Genomic DNA, 16563 nt, shown 5'->3' with positions numbered 1-16563 from the left:
TAATTAGTAGTAGTTGTTGGGTTTGAATTTTGGATTTTACTAATTGATTATTAGATTTTGTTGACTTTTTTAACTATTTGAAGTTAATAGTCTATTTACATGAGATTTACATGAGTGGTCTCATTACTTTTGTTTTTTGGTTAATAGTCTATTTTAAGTTAATATTATACACCAATTACTCTATTTTTTTAAGTGTTTCAAAACTTTAAAATTTCATTACTTTTGTTTTAGCCATCTGATTTTCATAAAATTTATGTTTACAAAATGTATTTGCTATGATCTATTCAACGAAAGTTTATATTGAATATCAAATTTAATTTCTCTTTAAATTTGGTTAGAATTATTTCTCTCCCTCTAAGATGACTTCACATAGAATTGTGAATGTATGTCACATTTGCGTGTGAATACATGCCAAGTTAGTAGTGAAATTAGCCAACTATATGCAATTGACATAAAGGGGCAAAACATCCCGATCTGTTATTACTATTTTGTTCACTTCAAAAAGCAATGCTAATCGAACCCCTAAACTTACTTAAGCTCCCTCTGTTCCAATAATGGACAAGAGTTGGATGATGATAACAGATAGGCTAAAAAGTAAAGAGTATGTACAAGGTGTTCAGTCATTTATTGAGTTCGCTACGAAGAATTTAGGATCACAGGATGAAATCCGTTGTCCTTGTGTTGATTGCTTGAACGGCACGAAATTACCTTGACATGTTGTATGGTTGCACTTGATTCGAAGAGGAATCGCATGTTCTTATTGAACTTGGGTCCACCACGGGGAATGTGTTCCCATGTTTCGTGCTCATCCTATTATGTGAAAACGATGATACTCAAATCGACCGAGCTGGAATGACAACCAATCACGAAAATGTGGATGAACTTCCAACCATGTTACAAGAGATTTACATGAGTGGTCTCATGGATGATCATATCGACGAAGAACGTACTAGTTCGGAGTGGCACAATTTGTTGAAGTTCATGAAGTTGTTCGATGATGCTCAACGTCAAGTATATCCAGAGTGTGAAAAGTTCTCCATCTTGTCCTTCGTAATTAAGATGCTTCACGTGAAGGTGTACAATAAATGGAGCAACAAATCTTTCGATATGGTTATGCAAGTTTTCAAAGACATTCTACCAAAGTGTGATGAAAATGTTCCATGGACCCTTTATGAAGCAAAAAAGTTCTTGTGTGAGTTGGGTTTGGGATATGAGGCCATTCATGCATGCAAGAATGATTGTACTTTATTTTGGAAGGACGACGCCACATTGGAGAATTGCCCTACATATACGGAGTCTAGATACAAGTTGAACGACAAGATGGGTAAAAAAATTCCACACAAAATACTGAGGCACTTTCCTTTGACACCGAGGTTGAAGAGATTGCACATGTCGAAAAAAACAGCTGCATATATGAGATGGCACAAAGATAAGCGTGTGGATGATGGAGTATTGCGACATCCAGCTGATGGTGAGGCATGGAAGAACTTTGATAGGCTGCATCCTACGTTCTCTGCGGATCCTCGGAATGTACGGCTAGGGCTTGCCACGAATGGTTTCAATCCATTCGGACATATGAGTACATCGTACAGCATGTGGCCCGTAATCTTAATGCCTTACAATCTACCCCCATGGAAGTGTATAAAAGATCCGTTTGTCATGATGTCATTGCTTATTCCCGGACGATCTGCACCTGGAAGGGACATCGATGTTTACTTGCAACCATTAGTAGAAGAGTTAACTAATCTGTGGGAGCATGGTGTGCAAACATATGATGCCTCAAACGACCAAATATTTACAATACATGCAGCAGTCATGTAGACCATCAACGATTTCCCTGCCTATGGTTCCTTGTCTGGTTGGAGTACAAAAGGTTACCTGGCCTATCCTAATTGTAACATGGATACATCATCTCAAAGTTTGCGAAATAAGATAGGGTATATGGGTGCTCGGCGGTACTTACCTGAGAACCATAATTGGCGTAGAAGTAAGCTATTCAATGATGAAATTGAGAATCGGTCCAAACCTGTGCAGTTATTGGGAGAACAAATACTGGAGCAAATTAATTTGGGGACGTACAAGCCGTATGGAAAGCATCCAACCAACCAAAAAAAGACAACATACTGAAAATCCAACTCCGAACTGGACAAAAAGAAGCATTTTGTTCGACCTACCCTATTGGAAAACACTTAAGCTTTGACATAACCTTGATGTCATGCACATAGAGAAGAATATATGTGACAATCTGCTTGGGACACTATTGAGCATTGATGGCAAGAACAAGGATACCAACAAAGCACGTTTGGATCTGGAGGACATGCGAATACGAAAGGAGTTACACTTGATAAGGCATGCGAATGGCTCTTTCCAGAAGCCTCCGACATTGTACACATTGTCCGCGGCAAAACAAATAGGGTTTTCTAATTTCTTGAAATCAATTAAGTATCCTGATGGCTATGCGGCAAATGTATCCAATTGTGTCATCGCGAATGGTGGTAAGTTAGTTGGCCTCAAGAGTCATGACTGTCATGTCCTTCTACAACGACTTCTTCTCATTAGGATGCGAGGATACCTTTCTACCGAGATTGGGACCACATTATTTGAGTTTGGAACTTTTTTCAAACAGTTGTGCTCAAAGACATTGAGGGTGACTAATTTGGAGAAATTACAAATAAAACCAACACTAATTTGCACTGAATAATGTGTAAAAGAAAATTAATATTTGGTTTGGATTTTTCAAAAGCAGTTTTTTGAGTTTTTAATTTGTATATTGAGAATTTTAGATTGTTCTTTTTCGATATGGTTATTCGCTTGTATTATTTTTGGAGAAACTCAATTGTCTTCAATCTTCTCTTCCAAACTAACCAGCCTACGAACTACACTCTGAGGGAATAAACTTTACCTATACCAATTTACTGGTTAAGAGTTGTGGGCCAGAAAGTGCTTGGATGAACACTTGTGCTTGAGGCTGCCCACAACAGGTTATCAACCTGATTTGGCCTAGCTACAGGAGCTGATGCAAACAAAGTTTTGATCCTTAAAACCTCCACATTTTCTGAATCATAAGCTGCCTTCTAAACTGAAACTCCTAATCACCTGCACTTTATTTCATCACTGACATTGAGTTGAAGGACACTCCTTTATCCATAACCAATCTATATAGAATAGAAAACTCTTCTTTCAGGCTCTTGTTAACACACCATCTATCAGACAAGAATTTTATTCTATGGCCATCCCCAACTCTTATTTGACAATTATCTGAGTAAAACCTCAGTAGGATATTACTCTGGTTTGCAATGGACACAATGCCAACTACCCACATCCAATATATATTTGCTGCAAATAATTCTTCTCTATAGTGCATCTTTCTGTACACCAAACCTCCACCACCATTTAATCAAGAAGCATGTGTTAATCAACAAGCATAGTGCATCTTTCTCTTTCATTCTCCTTATCTCCAAACCCCCTTGTTCCATACTTTTTACAACATAGGAGACAGAGATTCTAAGAGAGAAAGGTGAAGGAGTGTGCCATGCATTCTAATCACCTTATCAGACATTTTCTTTGGTTCTTGGTTGTTTTCCGAGAGCTTATTGACTCATAAGAAGTATATTCAAACTAGAGAATCAAATCAAGGAAATCGGTTACAATATAGCCATAGGAATAAACAACCAAATTTCATTAAACTAAGGGAGAAAATTCCATGAATCCTCACCTTGTTGCCTACAGTTGCATCCACCTGTACAATTGCAGATGTGCCTGTGTTCAAGCTAAAATCAATTAAATGTCTTCTCCTACATGCTAACCAGGTGGTGGATTGGCTCATATAAACCAATCATTCTTGAAGCGGCAAATTGAGTTGATGAAGAGTTCATACCTTAATTCACTGATAAAAAGGCAAACATAATAATTCAGCTGAAGCATTATACAAATGATGTAATTCAGCTGAAAACGCCATAAACTTAGCCGAAAAAAGGCCTTTAAGGGCTGAAAATTGAGATCAGCCCCCGAACCACTGTATTGATGGCACGGGTAGCTTCCTCGTGTGAAATAGGACCTGTGGGGACAGACGAGACATAATTAGCATGTGCACGTTAAGAGTTGGCGTGAAAAACGCCATAAACATAGCCGAAAAAAGGCCTTCGAGGGTCGAAAATTGTGAGCAACCCCCGACCCACTGTAGGGATCGCACGGGTAGCTTCCTCATGTCACATAGGACCAATGGGGATAGACAGGATGTAATTAGCACGTGTATGTTGGGCGTTGGTGTGAAAAGCGCCATAAACTTAATCGAAAAAAGGCCTTCAAGGGCCGAAAATTGAAAGCAGCCCGTGAACCACTGCAGGGATGGCACGGGTAGCTTCCTCGTATCAAATAGGACTTGTGGGGATAGACGGGACGTAATTAGCACGTGTACGTTGGGAGTTGGCGTGAAAAACGCCATAAACTTAGCCGAAAAAAGGCCTTCGAGGGCTGAAAATTGAGAGCAACCCCCGAAGCACTACGGGGATGGCACGGGTAGCTTTCTCGTGTCAAATAGGACTTGTGGGGACAGACGGGACGTAATTAGCACGTGTACGTTGGGAGTTGGCGTGAAAAACGCCATAAACTTAGCCGAAAAAAGGCCTTCAAGGGCCGAAAATTGGGAGCTGCCCCCGAACCACTGGAGGGATGGCACGAGTAGCTTCCTTGTGTCACATAGGACTTGTGGGGACAGATGGCATGTAATTAACACATGTACGTTGGGAGTTGGCGTGAAAACGCCATAAACTTAGCCGAAAAAAGGCCTTCGAGAGCCGAAAATTGAGAGCAGCCCCCGAACCACTGCGGGGATGGCACGGGTAGCTTCCTCGTGTCAAATAGGACCTGTGGGGACAGACGGGACGTAATTAGCACGTGTACGTTGGGAGTTGGCGTGAAAAACGCCATAAACTTAGCCGAAAAAGGCCTTCGATGGCCGAAAATTGGGAGCAGCCCCCCGAACCACTGTGGGGATGGCACGGGTAGCATTCTTGTGTCAAATAGACTTATGGGGACATACGGGACGTAATTAGCACGTGTACGTTGAGAGTTGGCGTGAAAAATGCCATAAACTTAATCGAAAAAAGGCCTTGGAGGGCCGAAAATTGAAAGCAGCCTGCAAACCACTGCGGGGATGGCACGGGTAGCTTCCTCGTGTCAAATAGGACTTGTGGGGATAGACGAGACGTAATTATCACGTGTACGTTGGGAGTTGGCATGAAAAACGCCATAAACTTAGCCGAAAAAAGGCCTTCGAGGGTCGAAAATTGAAAGCAGCCCCCGAAGCACTGCGGGGATGGCACGGGTAGCTTCCTCGTGTTAAATAGGACTTGTGGGGACAGATAGGATGTAATTAGGACGTGTACGTTGGGAGTTGGCGTGAAAAATGTCATAAACTTAGCTGAAAAAAAGTCTTCGAGGGCCGAAAATTGAGAGCAGCCCCCGAACCACTGCAGAGATGGCACAGGAAGCTTCCTCGTGTCAAATAAGACTTGTGGGGACAGACGGGACGTAATTAGCACGTGTACGTTGGGAGTTGGCGTGAAAACGCAATAAACTTAGCCGAAAAAAGGCCTTCGAGGGTCGAAAATTGAGAGCAGCCCCCGAACCACTGTATTGATGGCACGGGTAGCTTCCTCATGTCAAATACGACCTGTGGGGATAGACGGGACGTAATTAGCACGTGTACATTGGGAGTTGGCATGAAAAACGCATAAAGCTTATACAAATATATTAAAGCTTATATATTAAAGCTTACAAATATATATATGTTCTATTAGCATCTCTATATATGTACAGTTATTAATAAAATATATATATGTTTACACATTAGACTAAACTTGACTTGGGGTTGACTTGGAAATTTCTTTGCACTTTAAATACAATTTAACGAGACAAGAAACTATATTCAAATTCCTAAATTCAAACTATATTTACATACAATTTCTATTATAATTGACATCCTTGCAATTTGTGTTTTGTAGATGGTTATAACTTTTTGTTTACAATGAAACTAATGGGTGTAATTTTTGTTGTGTAGATGGCTTTTGGCATTGACATGTGGATCTTTTATTTTTTTGCCCAGAAGATAATTCACACTTATGCAAAGTTGGGAAGTTTTTTGTCGTCCTATACTTTTTGTGTGGACTGTGGATGCATCGAACATATAATTTTTGGCGGGGTACAAAGTATTTTTAGAGCTTGTATTAATTGCTCTGGTGGTATAGCATCAATGAACCGTGAAATTTGGATGCATCGTACATATAATTTCTGGTGGGGTACATAGTATTTTTGGAGCTTGTATTAATGGCTCTAGTATTAATTAATATAGATTACCTTTTGTCGTCGTACATATTACCATAGTAATTTGTACCTTGTCAAATGGTTATTACAATGCATAGTATAGTAAAAATGTTGTGTATAGAGGACATTGTTTTGGTAACGTATTTGGAATGTATGACGTTATTATTTGTAATTGGAATATATATAGTTGGTTTGTACATAAGTTTACATTATTATTTGTAGTTGGAATATATATAGCAGGTGTTCATTTTTGTTTCATGGTTCTAAGTGAAACATGCATTATATAGGTTTGTGGGAGCCAAATAAATAGAAGAGTCGAAAGGTGCGTACCCCAAAAATCAGATATTATTCGGCTCCATATTGCGTGCCTAGGATGCCGAATATGTTAGGAAGGCTGAATAGCCGGAGATCAGTAGCTCCGAATAAATAAAAGGGGAATGGGATAAAAGTAGGCTCAGGCCCCGAGGCCCAAAAAGCAAGTATAAATACAAGAACCACAAATTTAGAAAGGTATGTAAGAATCACTTCACTTAACTTAGTAAACAAGCTATCCTGAGTGTCTGAACTGACTTGTCCGTCGAAGTGCTAATTCCGGCACCCCCGACCGGAGTGTTTGTATCTTTTCAGGTGACTAGCTGAGGATCACTAGTGTCTCACAGGATCTGAAAAGTATTTCCAAACCACTTCTCCACAAGGTTGTATACGTATTACAGGTTGCGGTGGATACATACAGGTTCAGACGAAATTTAGTAAAATGAAACAAACAAAAAAATAATATAAAATGACGCTTTTGGTGACAAATCAATTGGTAGCCAAAAAGAAATAAATCTTTTGGCGACTAAATATTTAGTAGCCAAAACGAATCAAAAACAGTTCTGGCGACTAAATGTTTAGCAGCTAAAACTCAAACGACTTTTAGTAACTAAATATTTAGTAGCCAAAACAACTCGAAAACAGTTGTGGCGACTAAATGTTTAGTAGCTAAAATTCAAAAGACTTTTGGCGACTAAATATTTACTAGCCAAAACAACTCGAAAACAGTTATGGCGACTAACTGTTTAGTAGCTAAAATCCAACATATTTTTGGCAACTAACGTTTTAGTCGCCAAAACATAATAAAAGAATCATGGCCGACTAAACATGTAGTAGCTGAAGTTGCACTATTGGCGACTAATAATGTCGTCGCCGTAGATATTTTAATTTTTTGCGACAAAAACTTTAGTAGCTAAATATGTGAGTTAAAGGAATTAATGAACCGTTTGGGCGACTAACATGTTAGTCGCTAATGTCAATTATCAGCGACTAAGACTCTTTTCGTCGCTAATACCTGTTATTTTTGCCTACTAGAACGTTAGTCGGTATTTTGTACTACTTTTGGCGACTAAATGTATTTTAGTCACTAATTCCTTCGGCGACTATGTATCCCCGACAAAGCCAGCGACCAAATTATTTAGTCGGCAAAGTGTTTCGGCGACTAAAATCAATACTTTTGGTGACTAATTTTTTAGTCACCAAAAGTGTATTTTCTTGTAGTGTTAGTTGTTGGCAACAACTTTTCAGTGATCACTATTGATTGCCGATAACCATTTTCTAGTGACTCTCTAGCAAAAATAAATTTTTCACTAACTTAACACAATGGCATTTCTCGGTAATCGTTTTTGAAAACTCTCTAGTGACATGAAATTTCATTACGCTTGTGATACCATGAACGTTTAATTAAATATCACATAAATACTTATAGTTATATATAATTGTGAGTGTATGTAATAATATATTATTAAATAAACAATAATAAATACAAAATCTAATTTGGATAATATATTATTAAATAACTACATAATCTAATTTGGCATTGGATTATCAAATATGGGATTAATTAGGGATTGTTATTTGGGGCCAAATTAACAGAAATATGAAATTATAATTGGGCCAATTTAGAGTTAAAGATAGTAAATAAATAAATATAAAAGTAAGAGCAAATAAATAAAAATAATAATAATAGTGAGTGTGGTAGCAAAATAAATAATTAATTTTTTGTTGGTATACGATAAAGTATAATTTAATTAGGGATTAATTTATTTATATAGTTATGCTAGGAAATTAGGCAAAAGTGTAATTATCATAAACATTCACTAAGATAAATATAAATCTATGAGCAAATCCAAGTGAGTTATGAAACAAATCCAAAGGATGATTCGAGATTGGCCACGTGTTGGCCTGATAATGTTCTTACCTCCCTATCAAATCTGTGGGAGGAAAAAAAAAAGGAAAAAAAAGAAAGAGAGAGAGCCACGTATGTACTGAAAGTAAGAAATTTATAATAGGAAGGTTGTGATAGTGGAGTAAGGCTAAGGGTCAATATTAAGGTGAGTTATATTATACCTTGAGTTACCATAATATATTTTACGTATGTTTTGACTTACCATAATTTATTTTATACAAGTTATGTTTATAAATTATTATAAATGATATTAATATTTCAACTACGTGGGTTATTTTCTGAACTCTATTTGTTTAAAATGAAATCCATGCCTATGTTTGTTTAAATTTTTGTATATATTTGACTATGACCTTATAAATAATTATGTTTTGTAAATACCACCATGGGAGTTCCACGCCTTGGGAAACTTAAGGTGCCGTTTGGTAACACTTACGTTTTCAGTTTTCTGTTTATATTTACAAAAATTTAAAAAACTCAAATAAAAACTTGTTTGGTAAAATTTTTAATTTATAAATCAGTGGTCTCAGTTTATAAATTTGGCCAAAAAATGAAAACACAAAAAATGTGTTTTCGTTTTGAGTTTTGAGTTTTGAGTTTTTTTTTTTTTTTTTTACCACCCAAAACTAGCCACCACCCGCTACCATTTTCCACCACTATCTTCCGTCACCACCACCCACCACCCACTCCCCACCACCACCTGCCACCACTACTCACCACCCACCTTCTACCACCACCCGCCACCACTGCCACCCACCAGCCAACCACTCGCCACCACCACCACCACCACCACCACCACTCACCTGCCATCCACCCGCCACCACCCACCACCCGCCACTACCATCTATCGCCCACCACCACCACCCGCCACCTACTTGCCACCACCACTCACCACCCACCTGCCACCACCACCCACCCACCACCACCACCCACCTGCCACCCACCACCACTACCCGCCACATACCCGCCACCACCCGCCATCCGCCACCCACCTGCCACCACCACCCACTACTCGCCACCGTTACCCACCCACCCGCCATCACCACCCACCACCCACCCACCACCACTACCACCCGTCACCTACCCACCACCACCAGCCACCCACCACCACTCGTCACCCACCATCTGCCACCCACTTGCCACCACTACCCACCACCACCACCACCCACCACCACCACCCACTCGTTACCACCCTCTACCGTCACCCACCCACCTACACCCACCCCCACCACCCACTCGCCACCCACAGTCACCACTTTCCATCACCGTCTTCCACCGCCACTTGCCACCACTTGCCATTTCTCACTCTTTTTTATATTTTTAAATTTTTTTAAACATTTTGTCAATTACGAAACACGTTTGTAACAAAAATCAGTTTATAAAATTTTTGTAAATATAAACTGAAAACGTAAACGTTACCAAACACACCCTAAATAACCATTGACCTCTGTTTGGCCACTTCGTGGTCCTCTGGTTGTTATGGATCCATTGACCTCTGTTCTGATTGTCACTTTTGTGACCTCTGTTCTGTTCTATTTTGTACTGTGGTTATGGTTATTTATTTACATTATTTCTGTATTTCAGTTTCTGCCACTTAAATGATTTATTTACCAAATTGAGTTATGTAAATATTTTAGCTTAACTAACTATCCATGGTTATTTTGTATTATCTATACTCTTGGCATAATATTTCTCATTCTGCTGTGTGCTTATAACTGTTACCCTTTCAGGTGACGAGATGTAGGGGAAACCCATAACCTCACGAAATGGAATCCGCACGTGGATTGATGTTGAACCACTATTTTGTCTTTCTTTTCTTTTTCTTTTTTTTTTATATATATTTTTGCTCCCTTTTGTTATACTCGGGGCTGGTCACTGAATAATAAAAGCTCTATAAATGTATTTCTCTTATTAAAATAGTAAAATGGAGTAATTTCCTATTTAATTATTTTTATTTCCGCTTGCTCAGTTTAATTTGCTACAAAAAGAATAAGTTAGTAAGTTGCGATTCCAACCCTAAGCCCCCGGGATCAGGTCGTAACAACACTAAGTTAAAGAAATTTTATTTTCCAAAACAAATTTTTTTTCAATTAATTGCTTAAATTTTCAAAAATTGAAAGTCAATTGAATTTTACTATGTTAGGACATTGAAATTTTACTTTTAGATGAAGATAATCAAATTTCACTGAGTGGTTAAAAATTGCAAAATTGAAAGTCAATTGAATTTTCACTATCTTAGGAAGTGGTAATTAGTGAAATTTCACTAACCAAAGCCAAATGGAATTTCACAAAGTAAAGTTAGTAAAATTTCACTAATCAAAATGCAGTCATATTAAATAAGGTCAGTCAACAATACAAAGTAAAATTTTACTAATCAAAACTAGTGAAATTGCACAAGGTGAATAAAATTTCACTAACTTTTAGTTTAAATCAATAAAATCTTACTAACTATAGAAATTTAATTCATTAAACTTAGATAAATTTTATTGATTATGAGATAGGGTAGAGACAGAATATATAGTGTGAGACAAAACAAATAACAAAAAAAATCTCTGTCAACAAGGAATATATAAAATAATAAATGGAGAAATAAAGAGAAAAAAGAGAGAGTGAGAAATGACATTGAAGGCAAACAATGTCCAAATTTGGATTCGTAACATGTGTTACAGAAAGAAATAGAATTGGTATAAATAGCTCAGTGACGACAACAATTATTTCAAGAGAATATATCTGATGCTATATGATGTTGGATGCTAAAAGATTGGTCACAGAACGGTGGTGATTTTTGGTGAAAAGAAATAGACGACAGTGGCGGTGGATGTGATTGATTGTGATGATGGTAGATGCTGAGGCGATGTTGGTAAACGTGGTAGATGTAGCACAAAAGATACAGAGAGAAAAGCAAAGAGAGAAACAATCAAACATTGGTGGATAGCGTTTGAGGCGCCACCGGTGGAAAATGTTACAAAGAGAAGAGAGCGAAGAAGAAAATGATAGAAAGAGAAAAATTTGTAAAAAATAAATGTTTTATGATTTTTTAATTTTTATTTTTCTGTCTATACGGATAGTTTGGTCTGTATATTACTTTTATAATTTGAAAAATTACAAATTTTAACTAGCAAACAAATTGTTAGTGCTATCAAACTTTAATACAAACATGTAGAGAGGGATGTAAGTATCCCTAATTTTTCCCCCTTTTTTTTTTTGTTGTGATTTTTGAAAAAAGTTACTAAAAAAAGATTTGTCCAACCTCACAGAATTAGGGAAATTGAACCCTGATTATAGAAAATTGGGAAATGCTGTTGTACATACTCTTTTAAGGGTGTATATCAAAGGTACCCTATTACAATTGACGTAATTTTTTAATAAAATTTTATAATATCAATTACAAAACACGTAACCCCATCATAAATTTGCATAATAAAATGTTCAAAATTCTGTGATTCATATAACAGAAGTTTGTGGCTTAATTACGATATTTTTTGTTACGCTAATTGTGGCAAAATTACTCATTTTATAATTAATATTATAAACTTTTATGATAAAATTATGTCAATTGTGATAGGGTATAGGATTTCCCTAGCTAATTGAAGTCTAAACATACATAATATGTTCAATTTGTAAAGGGATTCATGCACAAAGTCACTCTTGCTAGCACACATGCATGAACAAAGACATTTTTACATAATCTTGAATGCATGCATGTATAAATATATATGATGTATGTATATATATGTCAATCTTGTGAATATGAAGTAGTGTTTGACGAGTGTTGACCCATGCTGACTTGCTTCCTGCAAGGATGCATCACCAAAACACCATATTCAAACAAAACCCAATCTTTTTATATCCCCATAACTAGTCCTCTTATGTCTCATGACCTCCTCAACTTTTGTTCCTTATCTATTTTATGCATTCCAATTGCTGTTGCGAAGAAAAAAAAAGGGAATTTTCCAGAGAGTACACAAAATTTTAAAATGAAAAAAGGATTTTCACAATTAGGATTTTGTACATAAAACTTAATTAAAATGACATGTTAGTGACATTTTTATAATTATAAGTCACTACCGAATTGTTAACCAAAATTTCTTTGAAAAAAACATGTGCACAGTATCTTATCTATATATTCTCTTCAGTTAAAGGGTATTTTGGCTTGAAATAAAAAAATTACAAAAGACCATATTATTCAATATAAAATTTATGTTTGTATAATTTTAGTTATGGGTTTACATTATCTCGGTTTGAATGTTCACTCCAGCATAATTAGACAAAAGGAGCCATCATGATTTAAGATGCACAACAAGATCCAAGACTTGCATATAGAGGGTTGGCAACCTAATTTGCTTTGAGTAATGACTCACAAATAAAAAATATATATATAAATTGTATATAAAATGATGTAGTTGCAATAAGACTGTTTATTTTAAAACAAAGTGTTCATTTAAATAATATGTAATTACAAAAATTGTTGGAGAAATTATCTTATTCATGTCTGATCTTCAACTTCGATGTTATCCAAAACCTCCACTGAAATAATTGTATTAAATATTTCAAGTTACACTACGACGTTGCTCTCCTAAAAATTGTATGATATTTACCCTTTTACCCCCACCAAATAGTGTCTGAAATTCCAAAAGACTATTTTTATTTCGACAAATGATGTGAAGTAGAGAATACTAGGTTGTTTGAATGAACCAAGTCGAAGGAATTGGAAGAATGACACTGTAACTTTAGGAGAAGTGGTGCTCTCCTATAGTTTTATTGGGAAAGTGTCATATACAAGGGTAGTGACTATTTAATAAAATCATAGAGAATTCTCACTTTTTTTTTTTGATCAGCAAAAAAAAAAGAAACTTTTATTGATGAAAGAACAAGTACAAGCACCAAAATATATCAATAAAAGAGGGAAGTGCAAAAACATCATAGCTATCACTCCACAATCCCAACTAGGTTGGCACTAAGGAGGAAGCACAATCATTTGTTAGCACTAAACCCACTAATTGGCGAGATACCAATCGAAAACAAAGAAGAAACTAGAAAGGCCGCCAAAAAACACCTACAGCAAGCTCCACCACCAACAAAACTTGGCAGCAGTAGCAACCTACCAACTCTGCCAACACCTACCCCTGAAGACTCTACAACAGTAGTGCAAAACAACAAAACACCAGCATAGGGCTTCCCACACCAGTAACAAAACCAGCACGTGGCATCCCAGAACACTGCCACTACAATGCCACAATAAACACCCTTCACCTCATACAATGTCTGATCCAATTCAAAGTACAAAAAAATGCAACAACCATAGCAGCTACCGAGAATATTCCAAAATATAACCCATTGAGCCAAAATTGCCTGCTATATCAGATTACTACCACCAGCAGTACATTCCAATAAGCATCAAAGCAGAATCAACCACCCAGCATCATAGCAACAACAGACAGCAGCAACAACAATCAAATTGCCCTTCAAGCTTCAACACCGACAACAATATACAGCAGAACCAGCATCTAGATACAACCATCCAACAATAATCAGTCATCAGAACATCCAACAAGCATCCAATACGAAGAAGCTAAGAATGACCTCTGAACTGCTGGACGTTATTAACAATTTCCTGCACAGAGTAAAACCCATCACTGGAATGAGCCTTAACCCAAATGGCAATTCTGAATTTGATCAAATCGCACACTTCCACCAGATTTGCTTGCTTACTTTGGAACACAACCTCATTCCTGAGCTTCCATAATGACCACAATACAGCCAATGGTATAGCCTACCAAATCAAATTTGCAAATTTACCTCACCTAAAACCACTCCACCACCCAAGAAGTTCCTCCACATTCCGAGGTATAACCCAATGCAGCCCCCACCATTGCAGTAAACAAGACCACACCCTCCAAGCAAATGGACACCACAGCAAGATATGGGACACTGACTCCACCTCTCTTCTGCAAAATATGCATAGGACCGAAGCCTCAGGACCTAAAACCCCAATTCTTTGCAAAAATGAAAAAGTCTTCAGTCTCTCCTTCCACGCCAACCATCCAAGAAACTGCACTTTTGGGGGGTAAATATTGTTCCAAAGTAACTTAGAAACCAATAGAGGAGTGAAAGGCATCAACAAAGAATACAGGGAAGAGACCGAAAACTGCCCAGAAGTATTAGCCAACCACTGTAGACAGTCATCTCTATCTGAAGATCCAGACCCAACAGAGTTCAACAAAGCCTCCAAACTAATCAGCTCATTTGATTCCTAGCTCAGCAAGACTCTTCTAAACCTGAGAAAACCATCTGACTGGTCGACCTTCCTATCCAGCACCACTTTCAGAGTGATCTCCTTTTCGAAAGTAGACTAAATAACCTAGGGAACAAAGCCTTAATAGACAGATTACCCGCCCACCTATCAGTCCAAAAGTGAACTCTGTTTCCATTACCAACACATAGTTGAGAATTTGCCATAAAAATATTGAAGAGATGGGAATTTAATTGACCAACCTTGAGAATATCACCCCAAATTTTTGAATAAGACCCAAAAACTTCTAGGAAAGGGTACCACCTCCCACCATTCGAAGAATACCTGCAGCAAATAACACGTTTCCACAATGATGAATCCTCCACACCAAACCGCCACCACCATTTGGCCAATAGGCAATCATTCACCTGATGAACCTTCCTAATACCCAGACCCCCATTATCTTTGCTTTTAGTTGCTTCCTCCCAACTAACAAGATGAACCTTCCTCTTCAGGTCAGACCCCCCCCCCCCAAACAGAAAATTTGCTCGGATTCTATCAAATGCCTTAGCCACAGAATAGGGGATCTTAAAAAGAGATAAATAATACGAAGGCAGACTAGACAACACCGACTTAATGAGTGTTAACCTTCCTCCAAAAGATAGAAGCTTCCTCTTCCAAGAAGCAAGTCTAGCTTTGCATTTATCAAGAATAGGCTTCCAAGTCTTCTTAAGCCTAGGACTTGCCCCTAATGGTAATCTGAGGTAGGACAATGGTAATTTTTGAACCCTGCAGCATAACCTAGATGCAAACACCTCTATCTCATGCTCAGGCACACTTATACCACATATAGAACTTTTATGAAAATTAATTTTCAATCCAGAGACCAGTTCGAAGCACCTCAAAATCCTTTTAACTACCATTACCACTTCCAACTTATCCTCACAGAAAATGATTGTATCGTCCGCATACTGTAGATGTGATATCGTAACATCATGACCTACCATAACCCCTGAGAGTAGACCCAAAGACCTGGCCCTGAGCATCAGCATATTAAGCCCTTCTGCCATTATGTTAAATAGAAAGGGAGATAAAGGGTCACCTTGTCGAAGACCTTTACTAGGCTTTAATTCATCTGTTTGCGATCCATTGACAAGGAAAGAGCATCGGGAAGATTGGAGGCACTCCCAAATCCAACCCCTCCACTTAACCCCAAAACCAAACTCATTTATCATAGATAACAGACAACCCCCAATTAACTGAATCGTATGCCTTTTGAAAATCAAGCTTGAGAATCACTCCATTCTTTCTATTAACCTTCCACCAATCAACAATCTCATTAGCTATTAAAACCCCATCAAGTATATTCCTGCAGCCTAAAAACGCTGATTGTGCCTCTCCAATAACCCTTGGCACCACCTTCTTCAACCTATTGGCCAACACTCTAGCTAGAATCTTATATATAGACCCGATTAGACTTATTGGCCTAAAATCAGAAATACTACTTGGACAATCAACCTTGGGTATAAGAGTAATAAAAGAGTTGTTTAACCCTGAAGCCAACTTCCCATTGTCATAAAACTCCTTGAAAAATTGCATAACCTCTAGCTTGAACACCCTCCAACAATTTTGGAAACACGCCAAGTTAAATCCATCCGGTCTTGGAGCTCTATTCCCATCACTGCTTTTAATAGCAGCCCAAACTTCATCTTCTGAAAAAATAGCTTCCAGGCCATCCACCAATTAATCTTGACCAATGGTTCTAAATTGCAACAAAATTTAAAATTTA

General features: G+C 37.7%; 1 protein-coding gene across 1 annotated transcript; it reads right to left on the bottom strand.

The window, feature by feature from the left end:
• Positions 1-14007: 14007 nt before the first annotated feature.
• Positions 14008-15844, bottom strand: LOC145804615 (uncharacterized). Its single transcript, XM_082899165.1, has 4 exons — positions 14935-15844; positions 14640-14734; positions 14342-14524; positions 14008-14049 (listed from the first exon to the last, which is right to left on the bottom strand). Exons 1-4 carry the CDS (start codon positions 15842-15844, stop codon positions 14008-14010), a joined length of 1230 nt encoding a protein of 409 aa, XP_082755291.1.
• Positions 15845-16563: the final 719 nt, after the last annotated feature.

The sequence above is a fragment of the Camellia sinensis genome, chromosome 1, assembly GCF_055761805.1.
Source record: "Camellia sinensis isolate YWXY chromosome 1, ASM5576180v1, whole genome shotgun sequence".
Classification (NCBI taxonomy): Eukaryota; Viridiplantae; Streptophyta; class Magnoliopsida; order Ericales; family Theaceae; genus Camellia; species Camellia sinensis.
The sequence above is the reverse complement of the archived record's forward strand: the minus strand, read 5'-3'. Positions and strand labels throughout refer to the sequence as shown.